At 40.4% G+C, this 19963-nt stretch overlaps 1 protein-coding gene across 1 annotated transcript in view; it reads right to left on the bottom strand.

Annotated features, from left to right (window-relative positions):
- PEX7 (peroxisomal biogenesis factor 7) overlaps nucleotides 1–19963 on the bottom strand; it is a 294431-nt gene that overhangs the window by 206118 nt on the left and 68350 nt on the right. Inside the window, exon 5 of the mRNA XM_040429202.1 lies at nucleotides 19686–19794. Within this exon, the coding sequence (XP_040285136.1) occupies nucleotides 19686–19794 (109 nt within the window). The remainder of the gene's footprint in view (nucleotides 1–19685; nucleotides 19795–19963) is intronic.

Raw genomic sequence — 19963 nt, 5'->3', positions numbered from 1 at the left:
GGAATCCATAACGTGATTCTTCGATAACCCGAACCCGAACTTTAGACGCCGAACTTAAAACACAAGTTCGCTCAACACTAGTCATAAATGTCTAATAGGTGCAGCAATCACCTCCGGGACTCTCAACTATTTTGAAAAGGGTCCTCATCTTGCAGCTGATGTCAATTATGGGTTGACAGAGCATGCACAGAACAGTTGGTGTGTTTGGCTATTTCCAAACTCCTATAGAAGAAAATGGAAATCTTTCCATTCTCAGTATTTTTTTTATATATTTTTTACCACCGATTTCAAATCCTCTCCAGAAGTGACCATTTACTTAGTTGAAGCAGACTTGATTGTAAATTTCACTATACGTCACTAGGAAAGCAGAAAATCCTCCCTCAAAAAAAACCCTCCAAAAACACCATGAATTTACAAATTTGACGACCTGCTTTCAGTGACTGATCATCCACTGATTTTTCTGCTGTGGATTTTGCCATGTAAACATAGCCTTAGGCTTCTTTCACACAAACAATACGGATTGGCTTTGCATGCGTTCAGTGAAACTCGCACCATTTTGCAAGCAAGTTCAGTCTGTTTTGTCTGCAATTGCGTTCAGTTGTCTAGTTTTTAGCGCACAAGTGTAATGCGTTTTGATGCGCTTTTCACTGAAGCCCCACTCACTTCTATGGGGCCAGGGCAGCGTGAAAAATGCAGAATATAGAAGAACATGCTGCGTTTTGCACGCAACGCAGGACTGATGCGTGAAAAAAAAAAACCACTCATGTACACAGACCTATTGAAATTAATGGGTCAGGATTCAGTGCGGGTGCTATGCGTTCACGTCATGCATTGCACCCGCGTGGAAAACTCGCTCGTGTGAAAGAGGCCTTAGAATATTTACAGGTTGTCCAGGGGTTAAGTCTGGTATTGAGCTGAGCTACAATACTAAAAACACCTGTGGACATAAGTGGAGCTGTTTCTAAGAAAGAAAAAAAAGACCCTTTTATTCTCGACAACCCCTTCAACGCAATCTCTATTCCGAGCACTAAAAACACCTGTGGACATAAGTGGAGCTGCTTCTAAGTTAAAAAAAAAAAAAAAAGAAAAGACCCTTTTTCCTAATTCTCGACAATCCCTTCAACACAATCTATATTCCGAGACCATAATCATTCACTAATGCAAAATGCGACATAAACATGAGTTGCAGTCAACTAATAAAACTACAATGAAACATATCGTAAAAGTACACAAACTAAGAGAATGACTCAAAATAGACAGATACAATGACTATGTTATTGGCAAACAAGTCAATTAATTTGTATTATGCAAGCTGTTCATGTACGGAGATTGAGGAAATGAACACAGAAGATGTATTCCCAAATTGTGTGTTCTTGACTTTCTAGCACTTTCCAGGTAGTAAAGCTTCATTCTGCTGGAACAGCACAGTGACTCACAAAATCCTTTTCAGGCATCAGGTCCCTGTTATTTATGTCATTTCTTTAATCACATTTTCCAGATGACCAGAGTTTCTTTGTTAGGGAGACATTTATCAGGTTCTTTACTGCTGAAACACATCCTCTCTGGCTCCTGGCTTATCTTATCAGCTCGGAAATTACCTCTGACATCAGTCTATGAATGGCTTCAAATAAATAAATAAATAAAAATCTGCAACTAGCAGTTATAATTTCAAGAATAAAACTGGTATTAAACAAATGTCTGAGGAATCAATTTAGCAGGAGGTGAAAAATGTAAATGCTAAACCTAAAATATTATGGCAGAAACTAAAACAATCAGTCCACACATATTAAAGCACATCTGTTACTTGTCTTATCATAAGACAACTATAGCAAGGTGGAAACAATCAACTAGTGCAACTAGTAGCCGATTCTGAAACCCCCAAAATGACAATCTAAAATTAAGATTAAAGGGGCTGTCCCATAATAAATATTCTGCAGTTTCAGTCACTGATATCCGGACCCCTGCTGTATGCGCCGGCATCGGTGAAAACACAGATGCCGGCTCATTAACCCTTGATGTTCCGTGGTCAGCGCTGACCGCGGCACGTGCGATGTCCATGCGGGGATCGGAGCAGCCATCGGGTCCCCGCGCTGCTGTGACGGGGACCCAATGGCAGGGAAGGCAGCCCAATGCCATCCCTAGGCATCGTGGATGCCTTCCAAGTAACCCTGTGAGATCCAGCACCCTAGATCTTACAGGAAGCAGGCTGTAAGTCTATTACTCTGGTAATACACTAACAGCCTATGCCTCACAATACAGAAGTATTGTGATGTATTGTAAAGGGGATCAGACCCCCAAAAGTTGAAGTCCCAGAGTGGTAAAAAAAAAAATGAAAAAAAAAGATAGTTTTTCAAAAAAAATTACAATTTTCAAGTAAAAAAAATAGGGAAAAAAAGAAAAGTAGACATGCTAGGTATCACTGCGTCCTTATCATCCAGCTCTATAAAAATATCACATGACTTAACCCCTCAGGTGAACACCGTCAAAAACAATACAATAAAAACTGTTTTGTCACCTTACATCACTAAAAGTGCAACTCCAAGCGATCAAAAAGGCGTATGCCCCCCAAAATAGTGCCAATCTAACCGTAAAAAAATGAGCCCTACTTAAGACAATTGCCCCAAAAAAAAAAAAAAAACTACGGCTCTCAGACTATGGAGACACTAAAACATGATTTTTTTTGTTTCAAAAATGCTGTTTTTGTGTAAAACTTAAATAAATAAAAAAAAGTATACATATTCGGTATCACCGCATCCGTAAGAACCTGCTGTATAAAAATATAACATGAACTTACCCCTCAGATGAACACCGTAAAAAAGAAAAAAAGGTATTTTTTGTCACCTTACATAACAAAAAGTGCAATATCAAGCGATCAAAAAGACATACGCACCCCAAAATCATACCAATCAAACTGCCATTTCATCCCCGAACAAAATGAGACCCTACCTAAGAGAATCGCCCAAAAAATTAAAAAAAACTATGGCTCTCAGACTATGGAGACACTAAAACATGATTTTTTTTTTTTTTTTTAAATGCTGTTGTGTACAACTTAAATTAAAAAAAGTATATATGTTAGGTATCGCCACATCTTTAAGATACTTCTGTATACAAATATCACATGACCTAACCCCTCAGGTGGACATCATAAATTTTTTTTAATAAAAATTAGACCCTACCTAAGACAATCTGTCAAAAAAATAAAAAAGCTATCACTCTCAAACTATGGAGACACTAAAATATTATATTTTTTGCTTCAAACAGCTATTATTGTGCTAAAATAAAAAAAATAAAAACCTATTGGGTATTGCCGCGTCCGAAACAACCTGCTATATAAACATATCACATGACCTAACCCCTCAGATGAACACCATAAAAAAAAAATGTGTCTAAAAAGCTATTTTTTGTCACCTTACATCACAAAAAGTGTAATACCAAGCGATCAAAAAGTTATTTGCACCCTAAAATAGTACTAATGTCATCTCATACCGAAAAAAATTAGCCCCTATATAAGACAGTCGCCCAAATTTTTAAAAAACTATGGCTTTCAGAATATGGAGACACTAAAAAACATATATTTTTTAAATGCATTATTATGTAAAACTGAAACATATTTGGTATTGTCGTGCCCGCAACAACCTGCTTTATAAAAATACCACATGATCTAACCTGTCAGATGAACACTGCATATAAAAAATAAAAACTGTGCCAAAACAGCTATTTTTTGTTACCTTGCCTCACAAAAAGTGTAATATAGAGCAACCTAAAATCATTTGTACCCTAAAATAGTACCAACAAAACTGCCACCTTATCCCGTAGTTTCCAAAATTGGGTCTTTTTTTGGAGTTTCTACTCTAGGGGTGCATCAGGGGGTTTTCAAATGTGACATGGCAATGGCAGCTTAAAATTATCCCAGTGAAATCTGCCCTCCAAAAACCATATGGCGCTCCTTTCCTTCTGCGCCCTGCCGTGTGCCCGTACAGCAGTTTATGAACACATATGGGGTGTTTCTGTAAACTACACAATCAGAGCAATAAATATGGAGTTTTGTTTGGCTGTTAACCCTTGCTTTCTTAGCAGAAAAAAAATGATTAAAATGCAAAATCTGCCCAAAAAGGTGAAATTCTGAAATTTTATCTCCATTTTCCATTAATTCTTGTGGAATATCTAAAGGGTTAACAAAAGTTTGTAAAATCAGTTTTGAATACCTTGAGGGGTGTAGTTTCTAAAATGGGGTCATTTTTAAATGGTTTCAATTACGTAAGCCTCACAAAGTAAGTTTCAGAAATTCTCGGAAAAATTTCAAGATTTGCTTCTAAACTCCTAAGGCCTCATGCACACGACCGTTGTGTGCATCCGTGGCCGTTGTGCCGTTTTCCGTTTTTTTTCGCGGACCCATTGACTTTCAATGGGTCCGTGGAAAAAACGGAAAATGCACCGTTTGGCAGCCGCATCCGTGAGCCGTGTTTCCTGGCCGTGAAAAAAATATGACCTGTCCTATTTTTTTCACGGTCAACGGTTCACGGACCCATTCAAGTCAATGGGTCCGTGAAAGAACACGGATGCACACAAGATTGGCATCCGTGTCCGTGATCCGTGGCCGTAGGTTAGTTTTTATACAGACGGATCCGAAGATCCGTCTGCATAAAAGCTTTTTCAAAGCTGAGTTTTCACTTCGTGAAAACTCAGAACCGACAGTATATTCTAACACAGAAGCGTTCCCATGGTGATGGGGACGCTTCTAGTTAGAATACACTACAAACTGTGTACAAGACTGCCCCCTGCTGCCTGGCAGCACCCGATCTCTTACAGGGGGCCGTGATCAGCACAATTAACCCCTTCAGGTGCGGCACCTGAAGGGGTTAATTGTGCTGATCACGGCCCCCTGTAAGAGATCAGGGCTGCCAGGCAGCAGGGGGCAGACCCTCCCCCCCCTCCCCAGTTTGAATATCATTGGTGGCCAGTGCGGCCCCCCCCCTCCCTCTATTGTAATAATTCGTTGGTGGCACAGTGTGCGCCCCCCCCCCCCCTCCCTCCCGCTATTGTAATAATTCGTTGGTGGCACAGTGTGCGCCCCCCCATCGGCCCCCCCTCCCTCTATAGCATTAACAACATTGGTGGCCAGTGTGCGGCCTCCCATCTCTCCCCCCCCCCCCCCCCATCATTGGTGGCAGCGGAGTTCCGATCGGAGTCCCAGTTTAATCGCTGGGGCTCCGATCGGTAACCATGGCAACCGGGACGCTACTACAGTCCTGGTTGCCATGGTTACTTAGCAATAGTACAATAGTAGAAGATTCATACTTACCTGCTCCAGGCTGCTGCTGCGATGTTAGTGTCCGGCCGGGAGCTCCACCTACTGGTAAGTGACAGGTCTGTGCGGCGCATTGCTAAATGAACTGTCACTTACTAGTAGGAGGAGCTCCCGGCCGGACACGAACCTCGCAGCTCCCAGGTAAGTATGAATCTTTACTATTGTACTATTGCTAGTAACCCGCTGCCACCAATGATCGGGGGGGGGGGGGGGGGGGGAAGATGGGAGGCCGCACACTAGCCACCAATGTTGTTAATGCTATAGAGGGAGGGGGGCCAATGGGGGGCGCACACTGTGCCACCAACGATTTATTACAATAGAAGGGGGGGGGGGGCACACTGTGCCACCAACGAATTATTACAATAGAGGGAGGAGGGGGGGGGGCCGCACTGGCCACCAATGATATTCAAACTGGGGAGGGGGGGGTCTGCCCCCTGCTGCCTGGCAGCCCTGATCTCTTACAGGGGGATATGATAGTACAATTAACCCCTTCAGGTGCGGCACCTAAGGGGTTAATTGTGCTGATCACGGCCCCCTGTAAGAGATCGGATGCTGCTAGGCAGCAGGGGGCAGTCATGTACACAGTTTGTAGTATATTCTAACTAGAAGCGTCCCCATCACCATGGGAACGCCTCTGTGTTAGAATATACTGTCGGAAATGAGGTTTCACGATCTCACTCATATCCGACAGTATATTCTAACATAGAGGCGTTCCCATGGTGATGGGGACGCTTCAAGTTAAAATATACCATCGGATTGGAGAAAACTCCGATCTGATGGTATAAAAGGGACTCCAGACTTTACATTGAAAGTCAATGGGGACGGATCCGTTTGAAATGGCACCATATTGTGTCAACGTCAAACGGATCCGTCCCCATTGACTTGCATTGTAATTCAGGACGGATCCGTTTGGCTCCGCACGGCCAGGCGGACACCAAAACGACTTTTTTTTCATGTCCTTGGATCCTCCAAAAATCAAGGAAGACCCACGGACGAAAAAACGGTCACGGATCACGGGAAAACGGAACCCCGTTTTGCGGACCGCAAAAAAATACGGTCGTGTGCATGAGGCCTAAGCCTTCTAACGTCCCCAAAAAATAAAATGGCATTCACAAAATGATCCAAACATGAAATAGACATATGGGAAATGTAAAGTAATAACTATTTTCTGTAGTTATTACTATCCATTATAAAAGTAGTGAAATTGAAATTTGCAAATTTGGTAATTTTTCAAAATTTTAGGTAAATTAGTTTTTTTTTTTATAAATAAAAATGAAATTTTTTGACTCAATTTTACCACTGTCATGAAGTATAATATATGAAAAAAAACAACCTCAGAATGGCCTGGATAAGTAAAAGCGTTTTAAAGTTATTACCACATAAAGTAACATGTCGGATTTGCAAAAAATGGCCTGGGCAGGAAGGTGAAAACTAGCCCGTGGTAGAAAGGGTTCAATAATAATAACAATAATATTAACCGGTAGGATACCAGCGTCGTATATTTACGGCGCTGGGAACTGGGTGAGAAATCCCAGCGCTGTACAACTACGGCGCATTGATCGGGCGGGTGCAGGAGATGCGCCTGCCCGATCAGCTGCAGGGGTCTTGCAGTCACTGATAGCGGACCCCTGCTGTATGCGCCAGCATCAGTGAAAGCACCAATGTCGGCGCATTAACCCTCGCACTGCCGCGGCATGTGCAGTATTCTGACGGGTCCGCGTGTCCATCGGGTCCCCGCACTGCTGTGACAGGCACCTGATGGCAGGGAAGGCAACCGGATGCCTTCCCTAGGCATCGGGGCTGCCATCTGTGTCAGCTTGTGAGATCTAGCCCCCTGGATCTCACAGGCAGGAAGGCTGTAAGTGTGTTACACTCAGTAATACACTTACAGCCAATGCATTACAATACAGAAGTATTGTAATGCATTGTAAAGGGTATCAGTCCCCCAGAATGGGACAAAAAAAAGTTTAAAAAGATGTAAAAAATAAAGTTTTACAACAAAAATGTAAGTTTCAAGCAAAAAAAAGCGTCCTTTTCCCCCAAAAAAGTAAAAAAAAATTTTTGAAAAATAGGGAAAAAGATAAAAGTAGACATATTAGGTATCGCCGCGTCCCTATCGACTGGCTCTATAAAAACATCACATGATCCACCCCGCCAGGTGAATGCCATAAAAAAAAATATAAAGTCCCGAAACTGCTATTTTCTGGTCACCTTGTCTCACAAAATGTGTAACACCAGGCGATCAAAAAGGCGTATTTAGCCCAAAATGTTACCAATCAACCCCTCATCTCATCCCGCAAAAAATGAGATCCTACCTAAGACAAATCGGACCAAAAATTAAAAAAATATGGCTCTCAAAAAATGGCAACACAAAAATAAGATTTTATTCTGATCAAAAAGGCTTTCACTGTGTAAAACTTAACAAAAATAAAAACACACACATTGGGCCAGATTGATCATTACTCTGACAGCTCACTCCACTTTCACATATGGCTAAAGTCAGTTTTAGCCAAGTCAGATTTATGATCGGCCCTTTAAGACTGTAATAAATGTGGTTTGAAGGTAGCAGTTTATCCGTCAGTAAGCAGCTTTACAAAAGTCGCATGTCTTTACGAAAAAGTCACATGTTCTATTAAAAAGTCTCATAAGATAAGCATGGTCCTCACTGGAGCGAAATTGCGCATTTTTTTTAGCGACTTTTTAAATAGTCGCAATAGTAAATCTGTCTAGAGATTAATTTACATAAAAAAACACGCCCACTTTCAGAAAACTGGTGACCATAGTGCAGAGCAGAAAAATTTTTGCACAGTTTTAGCAATCGCGCAAAAATTTGCGACTTTTTCACTTCATTATTTTGACTTGAGCTAATGATAAATCTGGCCCATTGGGTATCGCCGCAACCCTAACATCCTGCTCTATAAAAATATCACGAGATGGCCCCTCAGATGAATGCTGTATAAAAAAATAAAAAAAACAGCCATTTTTTCACCTTGCCTCACAAAAAGTGTAATACCAAGCGATCAAAAAGTCTTATGTACCCCAAAATGGTACCACTCAAACCGTTATCTCATCCCGTAAAAAATGAGACCCTACCTAAGACAATTGGCCAAAAAATATGGCGCTAAGCAAATAACACAAAAACAAGATTTTATTCTGCTCAAAAAGGCTTTCACTGTGTAAGACTTAATAAAAATAAAAATTATAGACATAATAGGTATCGCCGCGTCCATAACAATGTAAAAAAAAATGCCAAAACAGATTTTTTTTGTCACCTTGCCTTACAAAAAGTGTAACACCAGGTGATCAAAGTCTTATATGCCCCAAATTAGTACCAATCAAACAGTCATCTCATCCCGCAAAAAATGAGCCCCCACATAAGACAATCATTTAAAAAATAAAAACCATTTGCACCCGTAAACCAATCCACCAAAATCTGCTCTGCAAAAGCCATATGCCGCTCCTTCCCTTCTGAGTCCTTATATGTGCCCCCATAGCACTTTATCACCACATATGTGGTGTTGCTGTATTCAGGAGAAATTGGGTAACAAACTATGGGGTGCTTTTTCTCCGGTTACCCCTTGTGAAAAGGAAATATTTGGGGCTAAAGCATCATTGTTTTGGAGGAAATAAAACTTTTCATTTTCACAGTCAAGTGTTTCCAAATTCCGTAAAACGCTTAGAGGGTCAAAGTGGTCAGTACCCCCCTTAATATATTCTTTAACCTCTTAAGGACATAGGGCGTACAGGTACGCCCTTGTGCCCTGGTACTTAAGGACACAGGGCGTACATGTACGCCCTGTGTATTTTCGAACACTGCCGTGCGGCTGGCAGTGATCGGAACCCGGTGCCTGCTCAAATCATTGAGCAGGCACCTAGGCTAAATGCGCGGGGGGGTCCCGTGACCCCCCCATGTCGGCGATCGCGGCAAACCGCAGGTCAATTCAGACCTGCGGTTTGCTGCGATTTCTGAAGTTTCTGGTCCCCGCGGTCCCTGACCGCGGGGATCAGAAACTTTATATGCCTAAAAAAAAAGTTTTATTCACCCCCCCCTGCACCCCCGAATGATTTTTATGGTGGCGGAAGGTGCAGGGGGAGGGTTGCGGGCGGTGCGGGAGGCGGGCGGTGCGGCAGGCGGGATCGCGATCCCCCGCCCGCCTCCCCTGGTATAATCGTTGGTGTCTAGTGGGGATACCAGGGTGCCAGCACATTGCTGGCACCCTGGTATAAACGGCTGACATCTGCGATGCGATGTCAGCCGTTTAACCCTTTCCATACAGCGGTCCGTACGGACCGCTGTATGGAAAAGGTTAACAGCGCAGGGAGCTCCCTCCCTCTCCCATCGGGGGGCTGCTGTGCCTTTGCAGCCCCCCGATGGGGAGGGAGAGAGCCCCCAGAGAGCCCCCCGAGAGATCCCCTCCTTACCCTTCCCCGTCTGCGAAGTTCTGAGCAGTACTGAGCAGACGGGGAAGGTTCCCATGGCAACAGGACGCCTCTCAGGCGTCCTGCTGTCCATGGTGCTGAACAGATCTGTGCTGAAAGGCATAGATCTGTTCAGTGTAAGTAAAATACAGTACAGAACAATATATATTGTACTGTACTGTATTATACAGACATCAGACCCACTGGATCTTCAAGAACCAAGTGGGTCTGGGTCAAAAAAAAGTGAATAAAAGTGAAAAAAAAGTAAAAATCAAAAAACACATTTATCACTGATAAAAAATGAAAAAAATAAAATTCCCTACACATGTTTGGTATCGCCGCGTCCGTAACGACCTGATCTATAAAACGGTCATGTTACTTTACCCGAACGGTGAACACCATAAAAATAAAAAATAAAAAACTATGATGAAATTGAAATTTTGCCCACCTTACTTCCCAAAAAAGGTAATAAAAGTGATCAAAAAAGTCGCATGTACGCCAAAATTGTAACAATCAAACCGTCATCTCATCCCGCAAAAATCATACCCTACCCAAGATAATCGCCCAAAAACTGAAAAAACTATGGCTCTTAGACTATGGAAACACTAAAACATGATTTTTTTTGTTTCAAAAATGAAATCATTGTGTAAAACTTACATAAATAAAAAAAAAGTATACATATTAGGTATCGCCGCGTCCGTATCGCCCGGCTCTATAAAAATATCACATGATCTAACCCCTCAGATGACCACCGTAAAAAAATAAAAATAAAAACGGTGTAAAAAAAGCCATTTTTTGTCATCTTACGTCACAAAAAGTGTAATAGCAAGCAATCAAAAAGTCATATGCACCCCAAAATAGATGCCAATCAAACCGTCATCTCATCCCGCAAAAAATGAGACCCTACTTAAGATAATCGCCCAAAAACTGAAAAAACTATGGCTCTTAGACTATGGAGACACTAAAACATTTTTTTGGTTTTAAAAATGAAATCATTGTGTAAAACTTACATAAATAAAAAAAATTGTATACATATTAGGTATCGCCGCGTCCGTGACAACCTGCTCTATAAAATTACCACATGATCTAACCTGTCAGATGAATGTTGTAAATAACAAAAAAAAAAACGGTGCCAAAAAAGCTATTTCTTGTTACCTTGCCGCACAAAAAGTGTAATATAGAGCAACCAAAAATCATATGTACCCTAAACTAGTACCAACAAAACTGCCACCCTATCCCGTAGTTTCTAAAATGGGGTCACTTTTTTGGAGTTTCTACTCTAGGGGTGCATCAGGGGGGCTTCAAATGGGACATGGTGTCAAAAAAACCAGTCCAGCAAAATATGCCTTCCAAAAACCATATGGTGTTCCTTTCCTTCTGCGCCCTGCCGTGTGCCCGTACAGCGGTTTACGACCACATATGGGGTGTTTCTGTAAACTACAGAATTAGGGTCATAAATAATGAGTTTTGTTTGGCTGTTAACCCTTGCTTTGTAACTGGAAAAAAAATATTAAAATGGAAAATCTGCCAAAAAAGTGAAATTTTGAAATTGTATCTCTATTTTCCAGTAAATCTTGTGCAACACCTAAAGGGTTAACAAAGTTTGTAAAATCAGTTTTGAATACCTTGAGGGGTGTAGTTTCTTAGATGGGGTCACTTTTATGGAGTTTCTACTCTAGGGGTGCATCAGGGGGGCTTCAAATGGGACATGGTGCCAAAAAAACAGTCCAGCAAAATCAGCCCTCCAAAAACCAAACGGCGCACCTTTCACTCTACGCCCCGCTGTGTGCCCGTACAGTAGTTTACGGCCACATATGGGGTGTTTCTGTAAACAGCAGAGTCAGGGCAATAAAGATACAGTCTTGTTTGGCTGTTAACCCTTGCTTTGTTAGTGGAAAAAATGGGTTAAAATGGAAAATTAGGCAAAAAAATGAAATTCTCAAATTTCATCGCCATTTGCCAATAACTCTTGTGCAACACCTAAAGGGTTAACGACGTATGTAAAATCAGTTTTGAATACCTTGAGGGGTGTAGTTTCTTAGATGGGGTCACTTTTAGGGAGTTTCTCCTCTAGGGGTGCATCAGGGGGCTTCAAATGGGACATGGTGTAAATAAACCAGTCCATAAAAATCAGCCTTCCAAAAACCATATGGCGCACCTTTCACTCTACGCCCCGCTGTGTGGCCGTACAGTAGTTTACGGCCACATATTGGGTGTTTCTGTAAATGGCAGAGTCAGGGCAATAAAGATACAGTCTTGTTTGGCTGTTAACCCTTGGTTTGTTAGTGGAAAAAATGGGTTAAAATGAAAAATTAGACAAAAAAATGAAATTCTCAAATTTCCTCCCTATTTGCCAATAACTCTTGTGCAACACCTAAAGGGTTAACAACGTATGCAAAATCAGTTTTGAATACCTTGAGGGGTGTAGTTTCTTAGATGGGGTCATTTTTGGGTGGTTTCTATAATGTAAGCCTCGCAAAGTGACTTGAGACCTGAACTGGTCCCTAGAAATTGAGTTTTTGTAAATTTCGGAAAAATTTCAAGATTTGCTTCTAAACTTCTAAGCCTTATAACATCCCCAAAAAATAAAATATCATTCCCAAAACAATTCAAACATGAAGTAGACATATGGGGAATGTAAAGTCATCACAATTTTTGGGGGTATTACTATGTATTACAGAAGTAGAGAAACTGATACTTTGAAATTTGCAAAAATTTTTCAAATTTTTGTTAAATTAGGTATTTTTTGGTGCAAAAAAAATTTTTTTTTTTACTCCATTTTACCAGTGTCATGAAGTACAATATGTGACGAAAAAACAATCTCAGAACGGCCTGGATAAGTCAAACCGTTTTAAAGTTATCAGCACTTAAAGGGACTCTGGTCAGATTTTCAAAAAATGGCCTGGTCCTAAGGTGTAAAAAGGCTGTGTCCTTAAGGGGTTAAGTGGTGTAGTTTCCAAAATGGGGTCACTTTTTGAGGGTTTCCACTGTAGGGGTACGTCAGGATCTCTTCAAATACAAAATGGTGCCTAAAAACCATTCTAGCAAAGTCTCCTTTCCTTCTGACCACTGCCACAGGCCCATAGAGCAGTTTACAGCCACATATAGAATATTTCTGTAAACTGCAGAATCAGAGTAATATATATTGAGGTTTATTTTGCTGTTAACCCTTGCTGTGTTGTAAGAAAAAATTGATTAACATAAAAAATCTACCAAAAAACTTACATTTTGAAATTTCACCTCCATTTTCCTTTAATTCTTGTGGAGCACCTCAAGGGTTAACAAAGTTTGTAGCATCAGTTTTGAATAATTTGAGCGGTGTAGGTTCTAAAATTGGGTCATTTATGGGTGGTTTCCATTACGTAAGCCCCTCAAAATCACTTTATAACTGAATTAGTGTAAAAAAAATTGTTTTGAAAATTTTGTTGAAAATGAGAAAAATTGCTTCTAAACTTCTAAGCCTCCTAACGTCCTGCATCGTGCAGTTGCAGAGCGGGTTGCCCGCTGTCAGTCATAGCAGGGCAACCCAGAGAGAAGGCAGGGACAGTTCCCAGGTGTCCCTGCCTTCTAGATGCGCTTTCTGTCCCGCACTGAGGCTGTACAGCGTTGTATTCTGCCGTATAGCCTCAATGGGGGGTGTATATCCCCTGTAACTGGGGCTACTATGTCAGCCCCAGTTACAGGAGAAATCAATAGTGAAAAAAAAAAGTGAAGTTAAATGTCCCTCGGAGGTCTTGTATGACCTTATGGGGGACGCAAAGTGTAAAATAAAAATAATAAAAATAAAGTGTTAAAATAAAAAAAGGTTTCACATGTAAAAAAAAAAAAAAAGGAATAAAATAAGGAATAAAAAAAAGTTAAAAATAGAAAAAAATTAATAAAAATTACATATTTGGTATTGCCGCGTACGTGACGGCTCTATAAATATATCACATGATCCACCCATGAAGAAAATTGGCCAAAAAAAAAATCAAGCAATATTTTTGTTTCAAAAATGCTATTATTGTGTTAAAGTGAAATAAAAAAAAGTATAAATATTAGGTATCGCCACGACCGTAATAACCAGCTCTATAAAAATGTCACATGACCTAACCTCTCGAGTAAACACCGTAAAAAAAAATGTGCGAAAAAAGAAATTTTTTTGTCCCCCAACATCACATAAAGTGCAACACCAAGCGATCAAAAAGGTGTTTGCCCCCCAAAATAGTACCAATCAAACTGTCCCGCAAAAAATGAGATAACTAAGACAATCCGTCAAAAAATAAAAAAGCTATGGTTCTCAGATTATGGAGACACTAAAACATCATTTTTTGGTTTAAAAAATGCTATTATTGTGTAAAACTTAAATAAATAAGAAAGAGTATGCATATATTAGGTATCGCCACGTCCGTAACGATCTGCTCAATAAAAATGTCACATGACCTAACCCCTGAGGTGAACGCTGTAAAAATAAATAAATAAAAACTGTGCTATAACAACCAATTTTTTGGTCACCTTGCCTCATAAAGTGTTATAATGAATGACCAAAAAGTAATATGTACCCAAAAATAGTACCAATAAAACTGGCACCTTATCACCTATTTTCCAAAATAGGGTCACTTTTTGGGAGTTTATACTCTAAAGGTGCATCAGGGGGGCTTCAAATGGGACATGGCATCTAAAAACCAGTTCAGGAAAATCTGCCCTTACATCAGTTTACGACCACATGTCAAAAAAGTGAAATTTTAAAATTCAATCTCCATTTTTCTTTAATTCTTGTGGAACACCTAAAGGGTTAACAAAGTTTGGAGAATCAGTTTTAAGTAACTTGAGGGGTGTAGTTTCTACAATGGGGTCATTTATGAGGGTGTTCACTATGTAAGCCCCACAAAGTGACTTCAGACCTGAACTGGTCCTTAAAAAGTGGGTTTTGGCAATTTTCTTAAAATTTTTAAGAATTGCTTCTAAAATTCTAAGCCTTCTAACATCCTAAAAAAATAAAATGACATTTACAAAATGATGCCAACATAAAAGTAGACATATGCGGAATGTTAAGAAATAAATATTTTATGAGGCATCACTTTCTGCTTTAGAAGCAGAGAAATAGAAGTTTAGTATATTGCGAATTTTTCTAAATTTTTGGTAAATTTGGGATTTTTTTCATAAATAAAGGTGAAATATATTGACTCAAATTTATGACTATGATGAAGTTCAATGTGTCACGAGAAAACAATCTCTGATTTGCTTGGATAAGTAAAAGTGTTCCAAAGCTATTACCACATAAAGTGACATATGTCAGATTTGCAAAATTAGGCCTGGTCAGGAAGGGGGCAAATGGCCCGGATGTGAAGTGGTTAACAAAACATCTCTACACAAAGTGTGCACAAAGCCTCATTTATAAAAAGCTAACTATATTTCTGCTCCCAAAATCACTGAAGCATTATTGTTGCCTAAAACAAAAGTAACAATTATCTATTAATTACAATATGCTGAGGCCGTGTCAAAGTGGTTTGTACCTTAGAAAGCCATAAAGATCAGTAACCTAGAAACAGACAACTTAAATTAGGGATTACATCAAATTAGTCCCCGAGCACTACAAAGAGATCTTGTCTGGGTGGCAGCACGCCTGCTCCCTGCGTGTTCATGCGATACATTGTTAGTTCTACATAAAGTACCACATTATCATCCAGTCGTGTTTATTATTAGCCACGGAGATAAAAGCACAGTTCATAGTGGGGACCTTTTCACCAGTTTCTGTGTCTCCGTTGAGAAGTGCACTCTTATGCGTAATTTAATTACGAGGCATTGACATAATACATTCAATGTTCTACTTCGTTAAACACAGGGAAATAAAGTGGCAAAACTATCAGTCTACCCTGTCCATTGGTTTATTACATAAACATCACAGTGCTGGGTAACAGCAGGGAATTAAGGCTATTGAGAAAGCGCAGGGCTGCCATAAATACAGGTACCAGACAAATGCAAAATAAAAGGGGAGGAATTAGGCTACATTCACATGACAGTATAAGGGTACTTTTCACACTAGCATTATTCTTTTTCGGTATTGAAATCCGGTAAAGGGTCTCAATACAGGAAAAAAAAACGCATCAGTTTTGTCCTAATACATTCTGAATGGAAAGCAATCCGTTCAGTATGCATCAGGATGTCTTCCATTCCGTCCCTTGTACGGTATTTGACCAGACAAAATTCTGCAGAATGCTGCGGGTTTTTTTCCAGCCAAAATCCCAGAACAGTACTGCACTTGCCGGCATTATTTTCCAAGAGTTCCGGAAATTGCGGCATCGCCGGATCGGGTTTTCCGGTCTGCGCACGCGCAGTTCTTTCTAGCTTTGAATAAATTATTGATGACACCGGAAAGACGGATCCGTTATTTTAATGAATACGACTAACGGATCCGTAACCGGAAAAAAAGATATCCGTTTGCCGGAACTGCCTGCCGAATTCTAACAACGCTGGTGTGAAAGTACCCTAAAACGGACGCTTTTAAAAACCAACAGATTTCAATGGGGCTATTCACATGGACATTTTATTATTTATTTTTTTTAACAGCCAGTGAAAAACGGATGTCAAAAAATAGGACATTTCCTATTTTTGGCCATTTCATGACCAGATGGACTCGACTGAAATCAATGGGAAAGTTTTTAAAGACTGTTAGACAGAAGTGCACCCATCTAACAACCATTAAAAAAAAGGTACACTAGTGGAAAAAGGCCATTTAGGGGTTAAACTAAAAAATGACTCATTCACTTGCACGCGCACTCCTCTCTTGATGCTGAAGGACCTGTGCTCCCAGCGTGATGTCGTCACCATTTGCTCATAGCAGGATAACTGGGCGAGCATGGTGATGTCACCATGCTGGGAGCGCAGTTCCTTCACCATCAAGACAGAAGTGACTGCCTCTGTGCTAGCATTTGGATGAAGTAATTCTTTATTTATTTTTCAGAATAAAAAAAATCCTGCACATTATTACTATCAGGGGGCCACTACAAGGGACATTATTACTGTCGGGGGTACACTATGGGGGGATGTTATTACTGCTGGAAGACACTCTGGAGGACACTATTAATGCTGGGGGCCACTCTAGGGGACATTATTACAGTCAGGGATCCACTCTCGGGGACATTATTACTGCTGGGGGCCACTCTTGGAAACATTATGCATGCTTCAAGGGTTGTGATTAAATAAAATAAAAAAATGAAAATTATCCAGTTTTAATGGTGATGAAAAAATGCTTGAAAAATGTTTTTCAAGGACATTTTTTTTGTCGTGTGAATGTAGCCTAAGTAGTGATGGCCTATCATCAGGATAAGTTATCAATATCAGATAAGGGGCATTCAAGACCTGACGACCCCATCAATCAGCTGCTAGCAGAAGCCATGACCACTGGAAATATACAGTGGATGGAGCAAGAAGCAGTCGGCTCCGTACACTGTGTGGAGGCCGTGCCAGGATACTGCAGCTTATATCCCATTCCCTAGAAAGTGGCTGAGCTGCAGTAACCAGGCACTGCCACTATGCAGTGTACTGAGCCGCTCCCCCTGCTAGCAGCTGATTGGTGCCATAGTGATGAGATATGCTAGGGATAGGCCATCAATACCTGGAGCCTGGAAAACCCCTTTATCAAATAGTTTGGTTTATAAGACTATAGAATCTATAAAAAAAATTATCTAAAACACATTCGTAAAAGCAAAAAGCTCAAAATAAAATGTTAAAAAAGCTGCCACAAAGTGCCAGGTTAGGAGACTCTTTGGATTATTAGATGTCAGAAATGCACATGTACAATAAAATACAGGTGGAGCGTGTTATTACAGTGTACAATCAAAGTCATTGCTGGGGTTGCAGTAGTGTTCTCATCTGCCGTCCTACTGAGCCTTGTGGATGAAAATAATCATTACACAAGTCTAATGTCTACCACTTAATAAATAACATGTCCTCACAACTGTACTGACCCACAGTAGAAATTTGAGGCTGACCCTTGGATATCAGCTCCGGATCTGCAGTTTGATATGCCACAGATAAATTAGTCCCATTCAAAGCAGATTCCTATTTAAAACAAGGAGATTTGAATTTCACATTGATTTCGGTGCAAAACACGCACAGGAAACCTGAAATTTTTATTGCTTTAACATGTCCAAAGGTCAGGTCCACATACGGCAGATTTCACAGCAAAATCACTGTGAATTCGCTCATGTGTAACAAGCAGATTTTTCTGCGGATCTGCAGGGGGTTTCACCACAAATTTCATGGATATTTGGCTTGGCTATTTTTCCTTGTCAGGTCCCAAGGATTGTTAAAAAAATAAAAAATAAACTAAAAAAGAAAATCGAACTTTGACTCATAGCGAGCCAGTTCCAGAAGGTAGAGCTAGCAAAATGGTTCTTTCCTTGAGCGATACTTTTTTGCATATTCTTTTCCCATGGAGCATCATCCAGAATCATACTCCGTACTGATGAGGGGCAAGCACCCAGAAACAGCCGTCAACGGATGGATCATTTGGCTTGACTATTTTCCCTTGTCAGGTCCCAAAGCTTGTTAAAGAGTCAGATTTTGACTCATAGGGAGCCACTTCCACAAGGTGGCGCTAGCAAGATGATTCTCTTTCCTTGGGAGATACCTCTTTGCATATTATTGTCCCATGTGGAATTGCCAATCAGTCTCCATACCATGGAGCACTTCCAATAAGTCTTCATACACAACTGAAATACTCTACACAATGTGGATGAAATTGCTTCACACTGCCGTTACTATATTGGAATATAGATTTTCCATGTATAAAAAAAAGCAGGTAGCATTTTTGCCCTAGGACTATACCTCTCTTTTATTCCACGTGTAATAACTAGGGATGAGCGAATCGGCTTCGGAACATCCGAAGTCGATTCGCATAAAACTTCGTTTTAATACTGTATGGAGCTCCTAATACAGTTCCAAGGTACCACTTGGAACTGAACCGGAGTTCGGAAAATGTTTTTGTACAGAACAAATTTATGAAGTTATTACTCATGAGACTTTGCAAAGCAATAACTTCGGATCACCGGAGCCAATACATTCTAATACTGTACGGAGCTACTGCTCCGTACAGTATTAGAACGAAGTTTTATGCGAATCGACTTCGGATGTTTCATCCGAAGTCAATTCGCTCATCCCTAGTAATCATGCTACCTTTCCGATAAGAAAGGTTAAAACTACAGATATTACATTTTAATTAATGCTTGTCATAAAAATACTATAATGATCTTGCTGACTAGAGCAAGTTACCGTATGTATTACACTTTCTTTCACCAGTCTGCAAATTAATACAAGATTTTGCTGTACTAAATCCATATTTTTTTCATTGAAAATGATAATACTGCCACCTGGTGGACAAATAGGGTCATGCACTAAGATTACATAGGACAATAGTTTATTATGCAAATAAATAATAATCCGTTTAATGCAGAAATAACATAACACTACATAGCAATGTGCTTCACTCCAGCACAATGCTAGAGAAATGAGTATCTGTGTAGTGCACCACATTGATAATCTACACCCTATTACCGCTGGGCTCAGATAGCCGTGTATAAGGCAGTGTACTTGTTAAAGTAATACAATACCACTTCTTCACAATGCAAAAACACCAAAATGCCTAAATCTGGTTTAAAAAGTAACACTGTCTGACCTGACAGTTTCGGGTAGCCTAGGATGAAGGAAGAAGACGACTGCTTTAGGAAGAAGGACTGTGGAGGATGTGCTGCATACACTGTAAGTAATGCCACACATCCTCCACAGTTTTTATTGACTGTGGGCCAGGCGCAACCCCCGGAACATTGTGGATCCCATAGAAGCAGTTATAGCGGTAGGTACATCTTCATAAAGTGTACTGTACATTGCGACATTTGACCATTCTGGTCAAAGACGGCCCTGAAATTCAGCTCCCGAAAATCTACAATTCAAAACAGTTGATTGGACCTCAGCATACCTGATGCAGACGCAAAACAGCCTGGTATATGGGGAGACCAGATTGTGCTGTACACTATATTCTCATGACCCATAAAGGTGCACAATGACTTCCCAACGGAAGGATCCCACTGCAAGCAAAAAAAAACAAGAACTCAGAGTCAGGAAATACAAAAAGGCAGATGTATATGATATGAACATCTACAAAGAATCTCAAAATGAATGTGCCCCATAAGAATCTTTTGTAAGGTGGCAGTTCAGACATGTATATGTTCCTACTAAACGCTAGGAAGAACATAT

The sequence above is a fragment of the Bufo bufo genome, chromosome 4 (assembly GCF_905171765.1).
Source record: "Bufo bufo chromosome 4, aBufBuf1.1, whole genome shotgun sequence".
In the NCBI taxonomy this organism is placed as follows: domain Eukaryota; kingdom Metazoa; phylum Chordata; class Amphibia; order Anura; family Bufonidae; genus Bufo; species Bufo bufo.
This window is presented reverse-complemented; position numbering and strand designations above follow the sequence as displayed.